General features: G+C 39.9%; 1 protein-coding gene across 4 annotated transcripts in view; it reads right to left on the bottom strand.

Moving 5' to 3' along the window:
- The window catches only part of ATXN10 (ataxin 10), a 98,952-nt gene that overhangs the window by 36,927 nt on the left and 35,472 nt on the right, over positions 1–26,553 (bottom strand). For 3 of the 4 annotated variants that reach the window (XM_032106480.1, XM_032106483.1, XM_032106481.1), the window contains exons 6-9: positions 21,960–22,040; positions 15,065–15,230; positions 11,253–11,361; positions 9,331–9,500 (exon numbers count right to left, since the gene is read on the bottom strand). In XM_032106480.1, the coding sequence (XP_031962371.1) occupies positions 9,331–9,500; positions 11,253–11,361; positions 15,065–15,230; positions 21,960–22,040 (526 nt within the window). The remainder of the gene's footprint in view (positions 1–9,330; positions 9,501–11,252; positions 11,362–15,064; positions 15,231–21,959; positions 22,041–26,553) is intronic. The other variant, XM_032106482.1, reaches the window with a different exon arrangement.

Raw genomic sequence — 26,553 nt, 5'->3', positions numbered from 1 at the left:
TTTGGTTAAAGAATAGAAGGTTTTCAAAGAGCACAGTTAATGTGAGTTAGCACACTAAAGATATCAATAGACTGTAAAAGGAATATTAAGTCTGTCTCTCTCACAACACAGGCAGAAGATCTTGAATATTTATGAAGTCCTTAAACAATGCAAGAACTGAAGATATTTTTCTAAAATCTCCTTAAAGACTACAAGTTCTTCTCTTGTCATCTGTTCTACCACTGCTTACATAAAAAGCTAAGTAGGTTTCTTCCAATCACTGGCTGTGGATAGCAGGCAGATTAAATAAGTTTATAAAAACATGCAAAAGTGATCACCACTTATTTTTATATTATTGCAATCCTCTTATAACATCGGGGCTCTTTGCAGAGCCCACATTTCAAGCAGAAAAGATAACTGAATGGAGTTCTGCAAATAAGAGCTGAATGGGCAGGTGCAACCTCATCCCCTGCCTCTTTAAAAATGAGACCAGTCCTTTGGGCACAGGCATGACCAAGCTTGGCTCAAGCACTGCCATGCTGAAGAGCAAGAAGCAGAATCCTGCAGGGCTACAATTTAGAACAAACAGCATCACCCAACGGCAGAAATTCAAATCTGCAGATGACTGTCACTATACTTTCTGGCTCCTCCCAAAGACATGAAAGAAAACAGGAGAAATGGAAAAAAATCCTAATAAAATCAAATGCTTGGTCTTTCTCCGAAGACTAGGTGCTCTGATATGGCCTCACCTCCTTCAACAGGAGTTTTAGAAAACAATTAATGGCTGGAGCTGTGTCAGAGGAGGTTTAGGTCGGATATTAGTAAAATATTTTTCCCCCAGAGGGTGGTGGGGCACTGAACAGGCTCCCCAGGGCAGCATTCACACCCCCAAGGCTGCCAGAGCTCCAGGAGTTTTTGGACAATGCTCTCAGGCACAGGGTGGGGTTGCTGGGGTGTCTGCGCAGGGCCAGGAGTTGGTCTGGATGATACTTGTGGGTCCCTTCTACCTCAGGAGATTCTATTCTATGATTCTAATTTTCAGGGGTGGTAAGAGAATTCAGACTGGTTCAGGGGCACACAGGCAGAGAGAACTGAAGGTTGACAGCTGGTTTTTGATAAGGCAAAGCTGGGCTGAAGCCTGCACAACATCACACCTCTACTGAACCTGATAATGGCTGTCATAGGGGAGGGAGTCAATAACTGAACCCCACTGTGGTGAAACTGAAACTGGTAGCATATTGTAAGGTTCTGTCTTGCTCAGTGCTTCTCTGATTTTGGTGGGAAAGTTAGTATCAGGATTCAGTGGCATGTGCTCAGCATCCAGCTTGCTGATCACTGGGAAGGGCTCTTCCACCACCCCTTGCACAAGCCTTCACTCAAAGTCTCCTTGGTGTCCTCCTCGACCTGAATGCAGCACAGTGTGCCACTAAAACCAAGTTACTGCAGTAAATTCACCACAAAATGTAGTCTTTCACACGTCCTGCTTCATTATTTCCTCCATGAAACTATTTTATTCCAAAATGTGAACTGAGCAACATTAGAAGCAGTGATGGCCAAATCTCAACACTTCAAAGAAAATCATCTTTTTTTTTGTTTGTTTCTGCTGGTTCCTATAAACTCCAGGATTGTCATAAAAATACAAGCTGAGAAACTTTAATATCTCACAGTAACCAAAACTGAGTCACTTCTCAGGAAACAGAAGAAAAGATGAATGATTCCTGTGCCTCTCAAGGTAATTAACAGCAAACACAACCTCTTTTAAGTGGAAAGGGGAGAAAGTTGTAAATCAAAAGAGTTGCATTCAACACTCACAGCATTATAACATCAGCCCATTGTGAAGTCTGGTGCAGCTTTAAAAAACCCCCAAAACCCAATAAACAAAACACCCTGAAGAGATTGTATGCAGGATGGCAATTCAGAGAAGATGGGGGAACTCAGTTCATGTTGAGGTTAGAACAATGAAAAACAACATAGAAAACTGATGACACTTCTTGTTGTAGTACTGGAAAATATGTCACTTGTATCTGACACCAGCAAAAGTGGGAAGAATTTGGATTAACAGCTCAGATCTGAGCCAGAGAAAGAATATTCGGAAAGGTAGATATTCTTCCACACATGGGGATCCTGCTTCCAGCAATCTATACCACTGGCAAACCCCAGGAACCTCAGATAACTCCCTTCCTGCAATACAGGGTACATTAGATCTTCTGAACCTCTTTCAAAAAAATATTACCTTAACCACATCAGAAGGTGTTATTTTAGTAAGTTTTTCTAACATTGTGTACTCCAAACAAATTCAGTTCTTCACCACCTAGTGAACTAGCAAGAAATGTTTTTAGTTGATACGGAGCTGTTCACTTAACTGAGTATGATACAGGGAACAACAAAAAATCTGCGAATATCTCAGAATATTTCTCAAGCTACTAGAATTTTAATAACCCACGCCCTACAGACTCATTTGAAACCAAGCTGAAGAAAGGAAAGAGCAACAGTATAAAACCCTTTCATAAATACCAAGCTTAATTCATGTTTGAAGTAGTTACCACAAGTAAGGTAACTACTACTCAGCCCACTGGACCAGGAAAGGAGTTGCAGAAACCTCTTGAGAACTCTTCCATATAAAGGTCAATTACCTTATTTTTAGATTTTTGTCTAGGAAAATGAATATTTTACATCTTCAATAGTCACATTAAATAGCAATGCTACAGATGCAGTTTCAACACTTAGGTAAGTGCTGAAAAGGGTCTGGAAATGGCTTTTTGACACTGGTGTGCCAAATTTTCCTTTAAAAAGAGCCGGAGTGTGTGTACTGTACCACTATGACGATAAGATTCAACACCAAAGAGGGTTCAAAAAAACCCACCAACACTCAGAGTCAAAAGGAAGCCAAGAAGCCTACAAGTTGGTACTGACTGTTTGGAAATGCATACAGAGCCAGCTTGTTTTAATTTGGAACGTGCTAGTCATCTTACTCTTTTCTATCTTCCCCTCCACTATAAATCAAAGCAATTAATTTCATTTCTAGAGCAATCCAATATCTTAATGTAAAATACTATCAACTTCACAACAATAACCTTTCCCCCAGAATCTCTAACACCAAAATACCCAAGTTCTGTTCTTCCTATTGGCAAATGTATGTTGCAATGAAATCATTCTTTACAGACATATTCACATTGTCAGAAGCCAACAGAGTTTACATTTATGTTTATTCAAGGTTTGGTCAAAGTTTCAGCCTGTGATTCATGAGAACACATTAACATACAGATTGATCCTTATGCCCCTTTACCTGTTTGATGGTAATTTTGGCAACCCTCTGCATGAAGCAGGCCAATAATAGACTAAAGAGAAGTATGTCAGCCTTCTCCTAATCACTGAGGATATCCAGACAGCTGATACGTGAAGGTGTGTCTATGTAGTGTGACATATAAATAGCAAATGGAAGCTGTTTAGACAAAACAAAAAAATAGTTTACGCACTACTAAAATTACGAGGAAACTTTGTCCATACCTAAGCGTATCTCAGTTCCTTGCAAGAGAAAACTTTCCATACTTTGTACGATCAAGGTTTCAAGTGAAATTGGCCAAACCAAGCAAGTTACAATGGATCAGCTGTATCAGCTGTCAACAGCTGGAGGAGCAGAAGAGGGAATAGGAGCAGGGCAAGAGGGAACATTAACTTGTTGCTGCTAAAGGGGCAGCAAAACAGAATAAAGTTTTGTATTATTTCCTAAGGACAAATGAGTCACATTGTTTCAAAAATAATCCATCGCTTTACAAACAATACTGCACTATGCATTCATCTCTGACCTCAAGGCAAAAACTTCACACCAACCCTTTATTACTCATATTGTCCTGCCCCTTAGAGAGTGCCTGATTCTCTTTTGTTTACCAGTCTCTATGCTTTGATGGAAATCTTAGCACTTCATTAAGGATTCATGATTTCAACAGAGCTGAAGGCTAACATAAAAACAACATGGGACCAGGACTTGAGACAGTTCCCTTATATGTCCCAACAGATACTCTGAAACACTCCTGAGCCACAGACACTCTGCTACTTGGTGTATTTCTGTATTAGTTAGGTAGAGCCCCCATCTCCACAGCAAAACCCCAGCTTTTAAAAGGACTTCTGTCAGAAGGTCCACTTTCAGCTTTCCTGCTGACTTTCACAAGTGCTATACCCAGACAAAACTCACCAGTTACAGAGCTCAGTCCTGCAACACCCTGAATGTTTTGTCCTTATCTAGCAAAGCATTAAAACATACAGAGAGCTACATGAGAACTGCTCCACCCAACCAGCAGAACCATGCAGAATTTTGCATAGGTGTGCAGGAGCTCCACTTCAGAGCATCCAGGTCCAAAAGGCTCCCTCTTTTGTTCAACTGTAAACCAAGAATCCTTCTTCAATTTCAGGCTTCTTTTTAACATTAGGAAAATATAATAATCACAATGACGTAGGTTTCTAATTAAGAAATCCAAGAGCTTTACTTCTGCCCCCACCGCCTCTCAACAGCATATGCAGTTAAATGTGGGATGATCTTCATTGCAAGTAATTTCAAATCCTCCTATGCCAGGAAGAATGTAATTATTTTCAAAAAGTTACACTAATCCCGAAGAAGAATAACAGATAAGCTCCTGGAGTTTTTCTAAAAACCTTAGGAGAGGAAGAGCCATTTGCTAAATAATTTAGTGTAGGGAAAGGTTAAGGGGAATGGCTTCAAACCAAAAGAGGGTAAGTTTAGATTAGGTATTGTGAAGGCATTCTTCCCTGTGAGGGTGGTGAAGCCCTGGCACAGGTTGCCCAGAGAAGCTGTGGCTGCCCATCCCTGGAAGTGTTCCAGGCCAGGTTGGACAGGGTTTGGAGCAACCTGGGACAGTGGAAGGTGTCCCTGCCCATGGCAGGGGTGAAACAAGATGGTCTTTGAGGTGCCTTCCACCCCAAACCAATCTGTGATTCTGCAAAAACAAAGCATGTGTCTTTAATTTGAGTTTTTCTATTTTAAAATCACCACAGCAAGATGATTAAGTTGAGGAGCTGGGTGGTCACAGTTTGATCTATGGATGTTAGCACCTTTTGCTAAGTGGATTCATTGCACATCTTGCCCCGTGAAAAAAAGGAATGGAAAACTGAATTCCAAACAATCTTGTTCGTATTTTCAGGCAGAACAGTCTTCAAATTAGGAAGCCAGTCTCATATAAAATAATTTGGCTTAGATATAAATATATATAGATATATATAAAATCTAAGTTAAACACAATAAACAGTATCCAGATGTTTTACTTGCTGCTTTTATTAAGATCAATTTTAACAGTAGAAGCTTTTTTCTTTACCCTTTTCTCCCGGAAGACTTCCTTTTCTCATCTCTGCATTCATAAGACCCAGTATTACAGCATTAGAGGAAGCACTACTGCCACCTCAAATAAATACAGGCACATGAAAAAAATTATCCCTCATAAATTGTTCATCTCTTTAGAGTGACTCTACCTAGGTAAGAAGGTGCCAGTACCAAAGGCAACTACGTATTTAATTTTTTCCCCCTATATGAACAACAGAACAGCTTTACCAAAGAAACACAGATTCCAAGATTAGGACGTTGGGTTCATTGGCATCTATAGTACCTAAAATATCCTTGGCAGCTTTAGGGACAGGAAATAGGGTTGTGCAGAGCAGCGCTAGGTGTCACAATAAGGCAGAGATCAGTCATCTCCCCTTCCATGTATATGATTCTTGTAAAGGAATACAGAAATAAGAGTGCAAATTAACTGCTGTGACCTATTTTGTATTCATTTCATTTCTACAATAAAGAATTTTATCCTCTATAATTCATTCATTAGGTTTCTTTTGTAAGTTTTACTCTTTATTAAACAGTTCTACTATACTAAAACAGCAGAATGAGCTAAATGAATCCATCATTTCATAGCTCTGAAAGTGAGACTGGAAAAGAAGTATCTAAAGCCTCCTCCCAAGAAACCAGTATCAATACTATCTGGATGATATAAGTGAGGTGTTTAGAAGGCAAGTCTAACAAGATGACATGAATATGGAGGAATTTTCACTTTTTCCTTCTGCTGGCTTCATTCATCACCTACCGGCCAAAACCTCCACTCCTTGCTCAGCCTGAGAACCCGCCTCATTCCTTCCAGTGTATTGAATAAAAACATACAATACATCTTTGTGAAGGAGACATAACACAACACAAGACAGAGGACTGCCCCACATGTATGACAGTAACTCTTGACAGCTCTTCCTCCTACACAGAAGGAAAAAAGAAAGGAACTGCACATCTGTCACCTTGGCAGGTCCAACACAGAGCGAGCTCACCCCTTGGCATCCCAAGTACAGCACTTTTACTTGTTCTCTCCTCTTCAAGAGCGAATGCAACTCAGGATATGAAGGGACCCAGTGCTGGTCAGTCCAAAGGGAATGTTTTATCTTAAAAATACCAACCCATCCAGCCCTGCAAAACACGCAAAGGGGGAGCAAGCCCGGCAAGACCCATGCTAGTAACTGCTTACAGGTCTGCCCACTCCCTTGAATCTTAAGAACCTATCACAACAGCGGAAGGAAAGATGAAAAGAATGCATTCCTAATGCTAACAGAGTACAAGCTAAAGAATGCATTCTAAAAGCAAAGACTGATTTTAAAGTGAAGAAGCAATAAAGTGCTAGTAGGATATCTCTCTGTTCCAAAGCATTACAAGATTTTTCCCCACTGCCAACAAACCAGTGCACTAATCCCCTGCAATTATTGTTCCTCTAGCAGGTGGAGACCATGAACAGAGATGGAAAAGCAGCCTTTGCAGAGCAATTATCATCCTTCTCCAGACAGTCTGTGGCTTTAGCTCTGTTACCAAGACCCCGTGCAGTTGACCTGCCCCACTGAACTTGGAGAAACATACACTGCAGGAGACACAGGCTGGCTCAGGACCCACACCCCAGAGGACAAGTAGCCTGGGTGTCGCTTGACTCAGGAAAGAGCTCCTGGAGGCTGTCATCCAACTCTGTTCCATGCTGAGCTTGGCCCAAGTCACCATTCAAGCCCCAGGTCTTTGGGGACTGCTTTTGTTTCCAGAACAAGTCAGGCAAACCAACATCAAGCACTAAGGTTATATTACAGATTCGTAGAATAAAATCACAGAATTACCTGGGTTGGAATAGACCTTAGAGATGATGATGATGTTCCAAGGCCCCTGCCATGGGCAGGGACATCTTCCACTATACCAGGTTGCTCCAAGCCCTGTCCAGTCTGGCCTTGGCCACTTCCAGGGATGGAGCATTCACAACTTCTCTGGGAAACATGTGCCAGGGCCTCACTATCCTCACAGCCAAGAATTTCTTCCTAATTTCTCACCTAAACCTACTCGCTGTCAGTTTGAAGCCATTCCCCCTTGACCTGTCCCTGTCACCATGGTTCCTGATAAAGAGTTCCTCCCTGACTTCCCTGTAGGCCTCCTTGAGATGATGGAAGGCTGCTATGAAGTCTCCACACAACCTTCTCATCCAATTATATATTCTTCCCTATATATATAGTCCCTATTACAAAAATAGGGGCTATATTTTTCTATTATTTATTATCAGCAGTGTGCTATTACTCCATTTACCAATGCATTAGCATTGTTACTGGGGAGAGCTCTACTGGGACTGGAAATTATGGAAAAATATTAGAGAAAAGAAGTATGAAAACCTCTGTTCATTCAAGAGCCTGAATTCTAGGAGTGCTGTTGGAGAGCCCTTGGTAAGGCTGTTTCTAGGCTTTTCCTGCTGAGCAGCCTTCTCCTGCAAGGCATCCAGGAGCTGTCCATCCAGGACATCAGCCCATTCTGGCTGTCCCAAGAGAAAGCCGCTCCCCCAGCCCATGCCTACAGCTCCCACTGTAAGCCACACGAGAGCAGCAGCCACTGGCAAAGCCCAAGGTCTCTCACACACACTGGTCACTTGGCTTGTTACATAAACCCCACAGTCTACCCTTTTTACATTGCTTTTGATTGAATACAGACAGCAAACTCTGTGCAAACCAAATAACAGATATAAAATCAGACCTATACTGTGAGATACAAGTCTGAAGAGAGGTGGGAACCCAGTCCTAAATCTGAGCCATGCACCACTTTGAACAACTAACTCTTATCTCAAAACTCTTCTATCTGTGCAATCATAGCAGCTGCTAGTCCCATCCTCACAAGAATGTTTTTATATATGAAAACTGCCTTACAAATGGCAAGTGCATGTATTTGAACCAATTTAAATACATGAAATAAACTAGAGATGCAAACAGGATATGACACAATTGGCATTTCTGAAGTATCAATGGCACTTAAATAATGTTCCATGACATCACACACAAGAATCTAAATAATTTTCAAGACCGCATAAGGCAATAATATTTTTGGGCAGTTTATAGCAAATTAATACCCAAGTTCCATTTAAAACATTAAGCCTGCATGCTTAATTGCTCCAGGGGTCTTTGAAAATCCCAGCAAGAAAGACAATAAGCTCTAAATCAACCCTTTCAAAATGATAGCAACCCCCTCCCCTCCACTATCATTAGGTATTCCACAATAATGTATTTCACTTCCACAAACATATATTACATCATAATGGGTCAGAGACACAGCTAAGCAAGAGTGATTAATAGTATTCATAATACTTTTCAGACATACTAAAAACTTCGATTACAAACTCTTAATATGAATGGGGAAGTGGAAGATCATTCCCATACTACTAAAATTTGTCAAAGACACTTTTGGAAGTGTTTTTCTTGCTGAAACTAAGTTAGTCTAACAAATCCTGCAGGAAAGCCACATCTTTTATCACGCAAAGAAAAAAATTTTAATATTTAAAGCTTGCTGTTATTTCCTCTTTTTTCCCACTGTGGAACCAAAACTTATTTTCTATATAAGAATTATAAGACAAGAGGTTTCAAATGATTTGATAAAGGCAGACCTGCATTTTTAAAGTTATATGAAAAAGGGAGAAAAAGCATTAGAGACTAATTCAAAGATTTAAAATTAAGTTCATGCAACAATTCACATCCATTTCCCTTTAAAGTGAAATTGAAATTTAGTTTGAGAATTTTCTTTTACAAAGAAAGTGCAAAAGTGAAAACCACAAAGGAATTAGGCACTGGCTTGCATTCTACAGGGCTGAAACAAAAGGTAGGCAAACATTACATTGTTATTAGAAAGTCAGCATAATTCTGATAGTAATTCAAAGACACCAAAAAAAATTGCTTCCTTTACACAATCAATTTTACAATTTACAAATCAATTTCTAGACCAACAATATATTCCATCAGTTACCTTACAGTCAAGCATCTGTTTACACATCAGAGTTCTGACAGAAAAATGTATAAGCTCACCTTGTCTTGGTTTTCCTTATTCTTGTAACACAGATTTCCAATCAAACGAATGAGATGAGATTTGAAACCCACGGCTGGATGTGAAATTTCTTCCTGCCCTGCCACAGCATGTGTGGCAGTGAAAATATTTACAGCCTGTTTCCCAGCAAGGTGAGTTAATCTCAGGGTATCTAAAGAAAACATTTCAATGTATTACTGTGAGAAAATTAGTCCCACTTGGCACAGAACTTTACTATTAATTTTTGAGTTCAAAGCTAAGCAGTATGATTTCAGATATTCAGCATCATGTCAAAGAACTTTGAAAGTTTACTCCATTGTGTGATTTGTGCTAATATAACCAACCACAAAAGACCAGCCCAATGTCAGAAGGCATTTTTGTGTACTTTTTACACCCTTACATAGTTCACACATGAAAGCTGAAGGCTGCTGCTATAGATCTCCACCTAAAGAGTCAAAATTTGTAGGCTGTTGAGAATTCTGGCACCATAAATATATTACTAAAACCAAGATTTTTAGAAAACTTCCTGTAGTTTGAATTTGTCACAGCAATGCATACTAGCCACAGAATCACTTTTTCCTGTCTTCTTCGGCCTGTTCCTGGCACTGTAGCATGACAAAAAATTTCAAGTACATAGAATTACAGAATAGTTTGGGTTAGAAAGGACTTTAAAGATCATCTCGTCTTGACCCCTCTGCCACAGGCAGGGACACCTTCCACTGTCTCAGGTTGCTCCAAGCCCTGTCCAACCTGATCTTGAACACTTCCAGGGATGGGGCAGCCACAGCTTTTCTAGGCAACCTGTGCCAGGGCCTCACCACCCTCACAATCTAACCCTACTCTCTAGCAGTTTGAAGCCATTCCTCTTGTCCTGTCACAGCAGGCCCTTGTCAATAGCCTCCCTCCATCTTTCCCACAGGCTCCCTTCAGGTACTGGAAGGCCACAATTTGTTCTCCCTGAAGCTTCTCTTCTCCTGGCTCAACAATCCCAATTGTCTCAGCCTTTCCTCACAGCAGAGCTGCTCCATCCCTCTGATCAAATTTAAGTTTCCTTAACACACACACATGCACAAAATAAATCCTGTTGTTAGTCATCTTACTGTAAGTCATAAATCTAAGAACCCGTCACCAAAAATAGAGGTTTTGTTGCCTTTTAAGTTATTCTTTTGTTGTTGCTGGAGGTATTTTCTTTATTTGGTTATTTGCTTGTTTGGGCTTTTTTACAGGAAAGACCCTCCAAACATCTCAAAAGAGTCACCACGAACAGCTGTTTCAGCCTTTTTATTTTTTAATTTTTACCTATTTTTCTTAAAAATACACAAACTTTTATAGTTTTTTTACAATATGGTGGCGTACCTCAGTTTCAAATTTCTAAGATTTAAAAAAGCACAGGTCATGGTATGTACCCCCCTCCTTCCTCCCTGAGCATCTCTGGAACATCTTGGCATAATTTTCTTTGTGTACAGTCCTTCCCTTGCTGTTTCTTAGCTTCTTTAAAGCTGACCTTTAAAAGTCACTGAATTTGGTTAATAACATTCAAACTGCATTTACATTTCAGAAATTTGGGAAACAGAAGGGAATAGGCATGGAGGAAAAGTCCTTTTTCTACTTCTTGAAGAAATTCTTCCACGCATTCAGCCAATGGAAGAACATAGGAAGCAGCTGTCCCTTGCACCACTCTTTCCGTAAGAAAAGAGCATTGCTGGTACTTGAACCGAGGCTCTGTTGGGCAACACAGGCCAACAGAAAAAGTGGGGAAGCAGAAAATTTCCAGGAACAAATCAAATATTTGAAAATGCAAATTAACTCCATCTCCTATTTATTTATCTTATTCAAAGGTCAGAATTATAATTACCACCAGTTGTGAAAAACATGTTTTCATTCACAGAGCACCAACAGTTAAGCCTTGTGGTTGATCACTCACCTATAGCTGTTTCAAGCAAACCAGGGAATGCCTGCAGATGTTCCAGCTGGCCATTGTTTGAGGTCATTTCACAAAGAACATCGAGAAGACGAATTGTCACCAGTGCTTCCTGGAATGAAAACTGTATTTCTGAAAATGGCTTATGAAGGATATCAAAAAAATATAAACCCTGAAGTGTAAACAGGGAACAGGAACTCTCAGCTCCTCAGGTTTTGGGCAGGTCTTCCAAACTGCCAAGAATAAATTTATATAAAATTAGGGCAACTTTCTAAAATAACAATGATGTATTAGATTGCAATAATTTCTTTTCTACAGTTAGTGTTATAGCTGCCCGAAAAATCATGGGGAAACCAAAACAGAGCCATAAGGGATAAAATTTTAACAAAAACACAGTAGCTTCCAAAAGCAGAAATACAGAAAATTACTAGCTGAGAAAATTATTTCTGTATAAATGTTTTCTTTGAGTTTATTCAGTCGGAGTGTTCCACTTTAAAGACACAAACACCGCCTGCAAGACACCAATTTGTTATCCGCAGGAATTCTGTAAAGTTCTGTGGTCAAACGAACTCTGGCTATGAGAATTTACATTATTCTTGGGTAAATAGGACAGCGATCAGAGATGCAGCATTTTGGTTAGGCAAAAGGCACACAATTTCATTTGCATACTATTTATTCAGCCAAAGAACTATTTTTTTCTCACAGAATACGTTGGTCCTGCTTATAATGACAATCAGGCACTTACAGAAAATACCTTAAGAGCACATGACAAAATCTGGAACACCACATATTGCTCAAGAGCCAGGCTGTGACTGCAAGATGATCCCACTCACGGTGTGGTACATAAACTGCAAGTAGCCATGAAAAGGCTCAGACTTTGGTCACAGTAACTATTCCTGCCCTGTCTGGTTCAGGAAAAGAAAAGGTTTACTTACCAACAGTGTAATATTTTGGATCCGTATAATCAACACAATGTAATTCAAATCATCAACTATAGTGTTCAGTAATTAAGTAGTACAATTATATTCATTTGTTGCTCCTTGAAAACATCAAATTGCTACAGGGTCCAGGTACTAAAGCTGTATTTTCATTTTTTGACCCATACAGGTGTAGGAAAGAGCAAGTCTTGCCCAGAATTATTCAATAAGCTGCTTTCATCAGCACACAGGCAGACTCTAAATACATCGGCCATTATCCTGTTATAAAGTAAGAATACCCCAACTGTATTTCAGAGACAGTAAACAGCTTTTTACAATTTTTAAGAGGAACAGATTATTTAAAAACCATAAAAGAACTCCCAAATTCTCATGTATTTTGAACTTGCTAAGTTCAAAAAATTCCTCCTTCCCTGCTGCTAACTTTCCAACTCGGGTTTTTTTTTTTCCCTCTACCTGTACAAAAGAAAGGCAGTAAATGAAAATACTTCCTTTTGAAGTTCAAAACCCAAAACAGTTTGAACTCTGAAAGACAACTTGATATGGATATAAGAAAAGTAAATAAGGAAATAACTGAAGACTTTTTAAATAAACATATTTTGAGCGAGATGCAAAAAATATGTTCCTTATAAAGAGATGCACTAAGTCCAGGGAATGGTTTTATTTTTCAAGTATGGTTGAAAGTTAGTGCAAGCAAAGTGATGCTCAAGTCAGGCTTCGAATGGAAATGCTATTTTAAACATTGGTTTAAGCACTGCAAAAGCATATGATTAGCTTCTCATGGGTTTAAGATGTAAGCTACAAGACCTGATGTTCCTTACAGAAACAAAGCAGTGTCTACGAATAACAAATTAAACAGTGGATGGGACGCCCATACAACATCCTGGAAGTCAGGCCAGTCCAAGGACTGTTCTCAAAAGTTTTCAAATGTGGCCTCAGAGTTCTGGAGTCTAAGGCAGCTTACTACTACTGACATGGCCTGAGCAAGGCACTTGGCTCGTGGGCCACAGAAAAGGCCAGGCAAAACCTAGCTGAGTATCACAGATGTTGCCTAAAGCATTTTTAATGACAGATTCCACATGCACAACTGCATTTTTTGCAGCTAAGTAAAACTGCTACACAAAACCTAAAATATTTATACAATTGCAGAGAAATTGGTGCAATTCTTTATAATTACTTGTAAGAAAATAAATAGTTTTATGAATTTAGGCTGGCATTTCTCTTTTCCCATGGCAAGCATATGTTGTGAATAAACATATACACAGACATGCATGTACACATATTGCCCTCCATTTATTCACCTATTACGACTTAAATTTTTTGTTCATTCAATGATGAATTTTCCCACCAGTGATACTCAACTTATCATACATCTTGTTTATGTCAGAGAAGAATAAGAAGTCAGTGTCAAGCAGGGCAAGTTATGCAGTAATACTCAGAATACTGCTGTCCCAGCACCTTCTGGTTGGACAGAGATCTCCTTCTGGTGGGTGCAAACAAAAGGGGTTTTTTTCCATGAACTGAAACCACAGAAAGTGGTTTGGAAAGTAACCACAAAGCATAAAAAAACAAAAAAGGAGGTCAGGGGAAAAAAAGTAAAGATGGAATTGTTTCAATGTATGTCCTCTCACTTCCAAGTTAGTACCTTTTCCAGAAGGAGTCAATTAAGTTATCTGACATAACTTAGACTAAACAGTTGGGGCAGTGGGGGGAGGCTGTGTTTCTTGGACAGGTAAGAAGAGATTGTGTGCTTGTTGGTTTGTGTTTTGGTTTTATTAACACATCCAACTACCACCACCCCTTAAAGCGATTTACAGTATTTTTTCATAACACCACTCAACATACTTTTAAAATTCTCATGTCTATTTAAACAAAAAAAAAAACAAAACAGCAAGTACAACACTTTTTAAGACTATCAAATAAAAGCATTTAAGATACATGGTTTTTTACTTTGATAATAAATTATTTATGACACTTCTTCTCTAGAGTTTCTAGAAATTAAACTATTGCACATTAATTTTGTATTAATAATAAAATTATTCTGACTACATGCATATTACTGCTTCCCATCTATGAACAGAATAAATGTTTTTATTTTGATTTATATTTGAATCATAGGATCATCATAGAATCACAAAATATCCTGAGCTGAAAGGTAGCCGCAATGATGTGGCTTTCACCACATCCAGCTCACCAAGTCCAACTCTTAAGTGAACGGCCCATATGGGGGGGTCAAACCCACAACCTTGGTGCTATCAGCACCATGCTCTGACCAACTGAGCTCATCTCAGGGTCATGGTCTGAGTTGGAAGGGACCTTAAAGCCCATCCAGGGCCTTGGGCAGGGACACCTCCCACTATCACAGGTTGCTCCATGCCCTGTCCAGTCTGGCCTTGGACACTTTCAGGGATGGAGCATCCACAGCTTCTCTGGACAACCTGTGCCAGAGCCTCACCACCTCACAGGGAAGAATTTCTTCCTAACATATAATCTATCTTTACTCTCTGTCAGTGTGAAGCCACCTTGTCCTGTCACTACATGTCCTTCTAAATTTGAATAAATTACAGTTCACAATTCAAATAAATTATAGAAGTGATCCTCAGTAAGATAATAAAATATCCAAATATGTGACGAGTTTAACATTTTTAAAATTTTGAAATATTTAACAATGCGGCAGACTTATTTCAAAGTACCATATCCTTTGCCATCCTCAAATTAAAAGCAAAAGTTGGCTGCTGCCCTACAGACTCTACAGTGTGCTCTGCCACTGCTTTCCCGACATAAACTGGAAAGATACTGTTATGTATGCCCCCTTGGGCAATAGTGGCAGTGAGGATTCATCACTTCAAATTCTAGTACTTAAATGGTTATCAGTCATACCTCATCTTCTGCATCTGCTGCAGCAGTTAACTTGAGCACAGCTCCACAGTTCTCTTGGAAACAGACTGCAAGGAATTCAGCATGTCTAACAAACACATTCATTTCTTCACTGATAACTGAGTTCTTGTCACTTACTTTCACCATCATCAGCTCCAACAAAGTAACTCTGGAGACAGAAAACAACTTGTTAGTCAGATTCCCTGAGCCACATAGAATTATCAGTAGAATAAGCAGTAGTTTAAAATTATACAAAAAATTATCATGCTAGTAACAGAGGATTTTTAAAAATTAACAAGTCTCATGAATACTGGCAATCAGTTTCTGTCTGCTGGTTTTTTTCTGTACAGAATTAATTTAATTCGTCATTCAGTTAATACAATCTGGCCAGACAGTCATTTTTCTCAATATTTTTCTCAAGTCTATTTCAATTCATAATTTCTTATGTCCTAACAAAACATTACTGAGATTGCATATTCCCTATGTCTAAAATTTCCAGTAAACCAGCTCTTAAAAGCTGTTGTTAAGCATAGCAAAATAAGCACAGACTATTTGACAGCTTCTGTTTGAAAAACACAGGTTTTCACAGCCCTGGACTTGCTCACAGCCCTTACACTAACTCTCCCCCACAACCCCAAAGCAATTCTGAGCACAAAGAGGGAAAATAAACATTGATGTGCATACTCTGTTCTTTACAGTCATTTTATAACTGTTACTAGACGGACTAAGCAAATCCAAGTTAATCACTCATGTACCCAGTCAGAGATATTGGATGTATTAAGCTGGCAAGTAAGTAGATACATAATGAAGCTGCTGTATGAAATCTACTTGGGTTCGGTTTTTTAACAGCTTTAATTTAATTTTATTTCCAATGTCCTTTTATGTTGTCAGGGCAAACTGGAAGTATTTTGTGGAAGTAGGACTTGGACATGGCAGAGGCCCTCCTACAGCTCCCTGCTCCAGTCCAGCGCACAGGGACTGGTGAAGTCTCACTGTCATTCTCTCAACTTGAAAGGACACTGTTTATTGAATGAATTCAAAAGCCGGCTCAGGCTTTTCTTTCACTGAAATATTTGAAATTCAAATGGAAGGACGGACATTTAAACATGTGGAATAGTTCAAATGCTTTTTCTTTTACATTTACCAAGCAGCTTGTCAGAAGAGGAAGCGAAATATCCTTTTCTATGGAAAAAGCTCAGTCACTGCTTTTTTAACCTCCAAGAACCCACCTCTATTAATCACAAAACAGCTACTTAGTCCTTGCTAAACTCAATTCTCAATGTCATTAATACAGCTGCATTAAACTATTATCTGAAGGAGGACAAAAAGCTTTTTCAACATGGCAGCACATGCTGCCGGCACATTCAGCTAAGGGCAGACTCTGGACAGGAGGCTGGAGCAGCCTCTCTCAGGCTCTGCTCGCATTCTGTTTGTTCTGCAGGTTACAGCTGGGTGCACCCTGCCCATCTCCAAATGAGCAGAGTCCAGCTCCCCAACACCTGCACTGACCAAAGGCTTTCCCATTTGGCATCCCACATAAAACCTAAGCCCACAGATCTGTCATTCACCCCCAACACAGAGCTAGACTTGACATGTCAGTTTTCACCAAGTTTAGAGTCTTTCAAGCATATGCTCAGCTAAGAATACAGGCTGGTCACAGACTTGATGAACACAGAATTATTCCAATACTGCAATGGGATGACCCTGGCCAGATGCTAGGCACCCACCAAAGCCACTCTCTCACATCCCTCCCCTGCCCCATTAGCTGGACAGGGGAGAGAAAACTTCACGAAGGGTTCATGGGTTTAGATAAAGGCCATGAGAGATCACTCATCAAATACTCTCATGGGCAAAACAGGCTCGAAATTAGATATATAACTTAAATTTATTACTAACAAAATCAGAGCATGCTAATGAGAAGTAAAATAAAACCTTAAAAACACCTTCCTCCCACTCCTCCATCCTTCCCAGCTTTACCTCCTACCCCAGCAGCACAAGGAGACAGGGAATGGGAGTTAAGGTCAGTTCATCACCCACTGTTTCTCCTGCTACTCAGGGAAAGGAGTCATCCCCTGCTGCACTGTGGGGTCCCTCCCACAGGAGACAGTTCTCCATGAACTTCTCCAGCGTGAGTCCATCTCACGAGCAACAGATCTCTGCAAGCTGCTGCAATGTGAGTTCATCCTGTGGATGAAAGTCCCCTTCAAACTGCTGCAGCGTGGCTCACCCTACTGTGGGGTACAGTCTTTCAGGGACAGGCTGCTCCACCATGGGCCCCTCTCTCCCCAGGCCTCCCATAGGGTCACAGCCTCCTCAGGCATCCCCCTGCTCTGGCATGGGTCTCCTCTATGGGCTGCAGGTGGATCTCTGCATCTCTCATGGATCTCCATGGGCTGCAGGGGCACAGCTGCCTCACCATGGGCTGCACCATGGGCTGCAGAGGAATCCCAGTTTTGGTGCCTGGAACACCTCCTCCTCCTTCTTCACTGACCTTGGTGCCTGCAGAGTTGTTTCTCTCACATTCTCACCCCACTCTTCTCTGGCCACAATTACAACTGCACAATGACCTTTAGTTTTTCTTTCTTGTTAAATATGCTATCACAGAGTCGTTACCACCATTTCTAATTGGCCCAGCCTTGACCAGTGGCACGTCCATCTTTGGAGCTGCCAGGGATTGGCTCTGCCGGACATGGAGGAAGCTTCCAGCAGCTTCCCGCAGAAGCCATCCCTGTAACCCCCCCACTACCAAAGCCTGGCCATGCAAACCCAAAACAAATACTATCTTCTGCTTGACAGGATTCTAGTCAGCGCTTCTTGCACCAAAAATCCAAATAATAAATGTTTAAAACTGACAAGCAATCCTTTTGTAAACAAACTGGAGAGTCACCACACTTCCATAAATCCTATTAAATAGATTAAATGGCTGCCAATGGGGAAATCTTCTGGAACTACTCTTCCCCTTGCAATATGAATGAATGTCTTTTTCAACAACTGTATTCCTTCCAGAGAAACAGGAGTGACATTAAAACACCACCTGAATGTAATTTCTTTTGAAGTTTTCTGGTCTCTTTAGGCATTCAAGTCAAATTGTCTTCCTGAGTTTTCTTCCAGGCACAGTCATTCAGGACATGCCTATCTTCCCCTGAATTTCAAGCAAGTCTTGCCATTCAGCTAATAGTTTCCTGAGAGCAATGTGCTTTGTTCTGGTGCAAGTTCCCTTACATTCCTTTCTTCTATTGTTTCTCTCAGTTTTCTTCCAAAACTCACCCTAATTTTTCCAAGTTAGTTCTCCCAGACAATGCAATTTGCCCATTTCTTTTAAATGATCTCACAATTGTTCAGCCATTCAAATGACAGCGTTTCTTCCTACTTGTTTGCCCTGCAGCTAAATACAACAAATATGACAACTGCTAGTACCAGTTGAATTTTTGTAACACTCAGTTCAATATCTCAAATATGTGTATTATATTTACAATTACACTTCTGTTTGGAAATAATCATGCCATGTCATCTTTCTTTTCTTTAGGCACCACTGAGGAAGACCTTTTGTGAATCTCTTCCAGTTTTTTTATCCCCAGCCAAATTTAAACCAGCTCTTCCTGAAGCTGACTAAATTGGCATAAACTTAGAACAACCACTATAAGGTATTTGCAGTCATCAGTAAAACAAACTTCTGTCTCCTACAGCCTGCAAATAAACCACAGAACTCAAGGGCAATTTAAATCTGAAAGCTCATTATTACACAATAAAATGCTGCCTCACTAAGCCTAAAACTAGTAGTGTAAAATTCTATTGATTTTCTTAGCATCGAACAAGTGTTTTCATCAAGTGTGCTTTGTTTATAACCTCTTAGCAAGTGCCAGACACTTGGGACATTCTTCCTCTGTGACTTAGGCTTCTGCTTCCTGAAACACTTCCCTGACAGCAATGGTTCCATGAGACAAATTAGGCCCTTCCTCAAAACTTTGACTTCTTTCATCTTCAAACAATACTTGCAAGAATCATATTAAATGAAAACTGGCAAATTTGTGAGCAACTGTAGTTCAGTGCTACCTTCAGTTACTCTGTGTCTGTGAGCACTGCCAGGAACAAAACTGTCCCAAGTGCTGACACTGGCAGCCCTGTAGTTGAGCATTAGCGAGAAGTGGTGCTGCTTACAGGACTTGAGTGCCCATTTCCTGGCAGGCAATTCCATCAATGGCTGCATCCTTCACCAAGGACACTCCACCTGACAAGACTAAAATCAAACCTAGAGATGCAAGTACTTGAGCATCTTAAAAATACGTGAAGCTCTTCAGCTGCACTTTTTCATGCTGTGAATTAAAGCAAAACCCCTTCTTAGAAGGGACAACAACAGATGTACTCACTTTTGAAGATTTTATAATGTAATAAATACAATCAAGGCATGAACTTTCAGTGTCCATGTTCAAGGCGAACTTGGATGAACGCAAACCAGGCTTTTTCTAATTACTTCTGCCAAATACCTGCACACGTGCAGGGACATCTCAGATCTGGCAAAGAATTCAAGAACCTACACTCTTTTAGCTCAATGGTCATATCCTTCTGCAATAATCCCTTCAAGAGAACCAGCAGGCAAGCAGGCATTGTCACAACACCATGCACTTCTCCAGGCCAGAATACCACTAAAAATCTGATCACATTAACACAGGATTTATTTCAGGCCATTTGCACACTCAGACACACAACACATTATATTTGTTTGGAAATGAAAGTTGTCCAGAAGTTAGGAATTTCATTTTAATTGAAAATTCAAATTCCTGATCAACTTGTACAAGGACTGCTTCAAGGCAGGCACCATGGCCACTGTAACACAAATGCACTGGATTTCAACTACAGAAAATACTTTGAATAGTGCAAATACTGTGAATAGTGTGAATAACTGTGGTTACCGAGCCACGTACACTCTGGGCATCCCAGGCAACTGCCAGCTTTGGGAGTCACCACTAATGGGTATATTTGCAAACCTCCTCAGCACAGCTCATTTCATTTCAGCAAATACATTTAAACTACCTGTATTTAATGTGCATGATAGAGAATACTGTAACTGAGGGCTACGAAATATTCATGAGCTCCAGTTGCCTTCCCCAGAAGCCTCAATACCACATCTATCCATTCTTCATTTATAGGACTTGGTCAGCCTCACTGGACACCCAACACAGCAATGTTTGCAGTGAAGACTCCTCATCTCATTTTGAAACAATGAATTCCCTGTGCTTTGGGGTTTATGGCTACCTTTTTCTCCAGCTCATGACAGTCAAAATGTTTTTATCTGAATTGGATTTGTCTCTTCATGTATCTCATAAGAATGCATTCTTAAATACACTAACACTGCCTAGGAAGATGCCAAGGCAGGGTTTTCTTCCATAGCTCAGATGGAAAAAGATTATTTCTACAGCACTTCCATATGTTTGTCAGTAAATTAAGCAGTGTCAAATTCATAACACACTGTACTGCGATTATGTCTCTGAAAAACTTAATGGAGCTTCCTTGACTGGCAGAACTCATGGGATTGATAATAAATTCAGCAGATATGCTCTAACTAGTGATCCCACCTGTAATCATCTATATCATGCCTACACCAAAAGCCTTCGAGGTGAGGAATCCGATCACCATCTATAGTATGCTGCGACCTTTCTAAAACTGATTACACCTACTGCTTTAAGTACAACTGAACATCCTAACCCAGCCCTGGCTATCCTCAAAGGCATTATGAAAACATGCAAACTGCCATTATGATATTCCCCAAAAGAATTCAGTCTAGCTCATTCACTTAAAACCGTTATGCAGCACCTACCTCCTGGTACATTAAGCACATAGCTCGGATTTGCTCCCATTTGGTCATCCTGAATTATGGAGGAAAACAGTATTTCCCTCCTTACCATTCCATTCCCATCCCATCTCATTCCTATATAATAATGATATTTTATTTACGGTGCAAACCCAATGCATATTCTTTCATTGTCTGACATCCCTTTAGTTTTTTTATAATCTCTGATCAGTGTCTGATCCCTCGCCTGTGGTAACACTGGAAACAACATAAAACACAGAAAAAAACGCATTAAGGCATTGTTTTGTTTAGTGCTTTGCCTTTCACCTGCAAAAACTACAGAAGAACTTGCACCTGCCCTGGGGGGATGCGGAACAAAGTAGGCATGTTAAACACATAAATGAGACCATAAAATCTTCAAGCAGTTGGAGGAGCTGTAGAATTCTAGCAGTGTTTCCCCAAATTTGATTGTCTTAACAAAATATCTTTTTTATTCTTCTTCAATTCTCTATTAAAGCAATGAGCATTTTTCCATTAAAGCAGTGGCCATTTGCCATCAATTCAGTACACATTTACTCAAACACTTGAAGGAAAACTATCAATACTTCTTCAAGGTGAAGGTTTGTTGAAGCTTTTCAACAGTGGAAATATTAAATATTAAGTAGTCATGGGCATCTGCTCATCTATGGTTTGTAGGTTCTGCTAACCAGTACGAGACACACTTCCATCTTTCATAAAGGCTTCCCCTTAATTTCTTGAAATAACAGAAGTATGAAGAGCTGAGGATATTTCTAATTGAGCTGTAAAACTCTGCAGGGTGTGGTGCTCTTATGAAATCAAGACCCAGGCATGAAATCCTGTCCTTTTTTTGTGTGAAGTATTTCTTTACTGAGTAATGGCGCCAACCTGGATTCTGCAACCCTACATAAATCACTGCCAGTTGTGGCTAAGCTGTAATGTTAACCAACCAATTTAAAACCATTACTGACATAGAAACATGTATTTAGAGATTTTGTGCCAACTATGAAACCATGCGGTTTTTCAATCATGTGAACAGGATACTCTATATGGAATGCTAAATACTAAAAGCCGCATTGGTTTTGGGGTTACCTTTCTTGATTGCTCAGTTTGGCATAGAGGGCTTTTACCAGCTCTGGACATTTCAGCAAATGCTCTGTAAAAATCAGGAACCTGAAGGAAAAGAAAAAGAAAGCCTTACTGGTGCTGTAAAAGCAGTATCCACAACTAACTCCAAAGTTAGTTCTACTTGTAGATGAACATGTGTTGCGGTTTTGGTCCTACTTGCTAATAGATACAAATTGTCACAAAATAATTGCACACTGTCCTGCAGTTTTTTTCCTAACATAGCGACGACCATTACTCATCAATTCAGCACACTTTTACTCACATGTCTGAAGGAAAGCTGGCTGGAGTATTAGGCCAGTTAGATACACCACAATTCAAACAATAAAATGCTCATCCACTGTTTACGCATCTAAGCAAAAAGCCAAAATTTAAGATTGAAAATTATTATTCTATTCATCACAACACCATTAGTAAGCCCAAACAGTCAAAAAAGTACCCAAATAATATATTGATTTTTCTTTAAAAAAGGCAATCTAACAAAGCATCAAAGCAAATGGGAAGTTCTTTGTCAGATGCAAGGCAGCAAAGTCCTTTTCTCAGCTTCAAAAACATACCCTCCTTGTGTAATAAGAGATCTAAGCTGAGAACCAGTTCTAAGTCCTTGTTTTACAAGGCAGGTAGATATGGAATCATAGTGTCTCATGGGCTGGAAGGGACCCACAAAGATCATCCAGTTCAACTCCCAGCCCTGCACAAGATACCCCCAACTTTAACACAAGGATCTTGCCAGTTGAAATACAGTGAAGTATATTTTGTAATAAATTATCAAGCTTTTTTCTTCCTTTCACCACCTTCCCTTTCTCACACCATATTCAGAGTTTCTGTCTGGAATACAAAAAGACCAACAAATGACCAGAAGTCGACAAACCGGCCACTGGTTCCCTCTTTCTCTTCACCAAAGTGTTGTGAGGTATCTATGATACCAACCTTCCTCAAAAAAGAGTCTCTTTCAAAAACAATCTATCCAAAACTGGCAACGGCTCGTTCTTTCTTCTTAATACTTCTCTGGAAAATATGGTTAGCCTGGTCTTGTGCTAATGCTAGTATTTACACCGTTTGCTTTCCCAAGCACCATCCACAGCAGTCCACAGCAGGTGACAGTCATTTAATTTCAACCCAAAGTCATACTCCCAGCATTATGGGAAAAAAACAAAGTAGGTAAAAGTATTTAGCTCTTGAAATCACATCCCTAGGAGCACTAGCAGTGATATTTATGCTGCACAGGTACACACAAATGAAACAATGCATTTTGAAAGTAGCTTATCTAGGCTACAATAATTACAAGTCAAGTCTCAGAGTATCCTCTGAGCTGATGAAGCTACAGAGGAAGAGCAGCTAAAATAATATTAAAACCAAGCAATTTCAATATTTCCTCCACCTCCTCCCTAGTTTTCCCTTTGCTGACAGCCTTTATTTTGCATAGCTGTAATCCATTACATAGCTAATAAGAAGATCACAATGAAGCCTTCCAGCTGCAACAAAGTGTTTTTTGGACAACTACTCAATGCCGATTGGGCAAACAGGAGAATAAGAGGTCCAAAAGATTAATAGCCATTATATTTCTAATGGTAACTGTGTACTTAGCCAGCATCTGGCTCAGTTACTGAAAACTCAACATTTTTAAGAGGGGGAGGAAGAAAAACTATTTTCTGTTGCACTTCTTTTTACTGATATTTGTACACTCATTCACAAAAAAAGTCTGCAGAGGTATAAGGAACCATCAACTTAAAACTGGCATGCTAAGGAGTGTAGAATTGATCCAAGAGTTTTTCAACAAATTTCAAAAAACACAAAGACTTGCCCAAAGTCAGCTACACAAATGTATCCAACCGAGCTGCCCAGACTCAGACGTAACACCCAAGTCGAGCCATCAGCAGGGCAGGCAAGCGCAAATCTTCCACAGTTCCTGAACTAACAACTCACAGCCATCCACAGTTAAACCTTCAGAATCATCACAATCAACTTCATTTTTCACGGACTTAAGTAGAACCACAGACTTTTGTGTGGAGCTGCAGAAGAAAATAGCACAGATCAGTGCTGCCCAAAACACAGAACTTGGCCTAAGAATGTACAAATTTCAGCTGACAATGCAGTGGAGTAAAAAAGTGCATTTGAGGAGACAGCCTGAAGCCTGATTTTTCCATTTTGCAATTTGGGCTATGAATTTAAAGCTTCATTTTTATGTTTAAGACTACATTGAAGAAACCTTCTTGACTATTTGCCTTGTAATTTAAAAGTGATCAATAATTATCACAGAAGAAGATCTGCAGCTACTAGGTTCACGTTCCCGATCACTACTGCAAAGCAGAAGGCCTGTAGTTCAGCTGTTACTTGGGTCTGTGCTCCTGTACTTCCTCACACACATTTTGCACATTCTGTGGACTAGACCTCTACTGCTCGAGGAGCTTGGAGTATTTTAGACTAAAATTTCTGATTCTTACCTTCTGGTTTCATGATGTGATGCAACACCTCAGAAAAAAAACAAAAAAAAGCTGTGGCTGCCCCATCCCTGGAAGTGTCCAAGATCAGGCTGGACGGGGCTAGGAGCAACCTTGGTCTAGTGGAAGGTGTCCCTGCCCATGGCAGGGGGTGGAAGGAGATGGGCTTTAAGGTCCTTTCCAACCCAAACCAGTCTGTGATTCTATGAAGTATCTGCTTCTGTATTTAAGTGTATCTTTTATCTTATCCACTGTCTACACCGTGTCATGCAGAACAGAGCACAAGCATCATCACCAAGAGACAACAGAAGAATCGGTAGTGGAGTAAAGCACTTCCAGCTCCTTCATTATGCCCAGAAATTTTGGAGGTAGCTAAGCAAGGATGCAGCAAATTCAATTTACTATCTTTAGTCCTCTCAGCTCTCCTGTTTTTCATTTGTGGCATGGAAAAAGAAGAGGAAAAGTAAGACCATCCACAATTCTGAAATCAAAAAAGATATTCAGTTTTGGGTTACTGACTGAACATGGCATTTCAAATGCACACAAAAGGCTTTGGGAGGAGACGTAAGCTCTCTCTGGGGGCCAACAGCAGAACCACTGGAATAAACTGAAGCCCACTGTAATTTAGTGAAGGAAATGGCGAAAATTAAAGCTGTTATGCAAGCGTAACACAGTAACAAATGAACAGTGTTAAATATGCCAATTTTCTCGACTCTTGAAAAATTCTTTGGCTAAAATCCTAAAAAAACAAGCGCTTCCATAGTAGATAAATACAGCAGGAGATGTTCAAAGACTTTATGACAGCACAAGGCCTGCATTGTACCAAAGTGATGCTCAGAAGCAGCCAAGACAAAGTGGTATGAGATACATTTGCACTCAGTATATTACAAATGGCCACTAAGCTTGTTCCAATCAAAGCTGGGTGTAAGCAATCAACTTTATCATCAAATGTCATGCTACATGCTACAGTTGATTTTATCCCATTAGCAAATTTAGGGAACAGTTTCCTCAGTCTCAGAAAAAGAGGGAGACAACCCCACACATGCTTTCCAAGTACGAAGAACAAAACATGGCAATTCTCTACTTGATCAGCAACCTTCTTTTTCAATCTCAAAACCAAAAGCATTTTTCATCACCCTACAATAATGCTGCTCTATCCAAAATATTTAGTAAGAACTAAATAGCTATATTTTTACTGTAATTTAACAAACAAATGTAATAAATCATCCACGTTTTGAAGAAAAGTAAAGAAGAAAATTCAGCTACTTTGAGCCAACTTTTGAACTCTTATCACCAGCCTCTTTAGATGCTAAAAAAGCAATATGCCTAATGAGGAATTATTTGGAATCAGAATATATTTTAGAAGTAGAAGTAAATTTCATCCTTGCACAAGAATAGAAGAACCCTACCAAAACAGTTTAAATAAACAATTACAAGTATAAAGCTATTTAACAACAAATGGAACATGTGCTGTCATAAAACCTCTAGAAATGAGATAATTCACCCCACTCCCACACCAGCACTTCTCGCTCAGAAGGAGAATAAAGAAACACATTTTCATATTTAAGGCTTGGTCCTAAGTATCAAACATCACAATACTCCTCTCCTGTGCTGAACCAAGCACAACAGTGAACGTCCTTCCATCTTCCAAAGGCATTCCCATAATGAAAGCATCCTCCCTACTGGCCCCCACCAGGTAAACTCTGAGGTCTAGAAGACTAAATTCTGATTCGGATTATGTGCAGTATTTCTCTGATTCAGAAGATACTCCCACTCAATTTGACAGCTACATCTGAAAGGCACTAAAGAGCGATTAAATCTAACTTATATGTAAAATTGAAATAATTTTTTTCTGAAGAGCTACCAAGAAAAAAATGGAAGATGATTAGCAATGGCTAACAGCACTTCCTGCTCCCCCCTCTCCACAATATACACAAGAAGAAAGAGGTGACAAGATAATTAAACGTATGAGGCTGGGCTTTGAAAGATTGAGGAAATCTGTGCCAATTCACTGCTACTGCAAATAGAAAGTAGAAGCTACTCAGATCTCTAAAATTAAGGAAACTTTTCCAAGTGTCGGTACTATTTAAAACCACAGCTGAACTTGGAACCTGCAATGC

Source organism: Corvus moneduloides, chromosome 4 (assembly GCF_009650955.1).
Source record: "Corvus moneduloides isolate bCorMon1 chromosome 4, bCorMon1.pri, whole genome shotgun sequence".
NCBI classification, from domain to species: Eukaryota; Metazoa; Chordata; class Aves; order Passeriformes; family Corvidae; genus Corvus; species Corvus moneduloides.
This window is presented reverse-complemented; position numbering and strand designations above follow the sequence as displayed.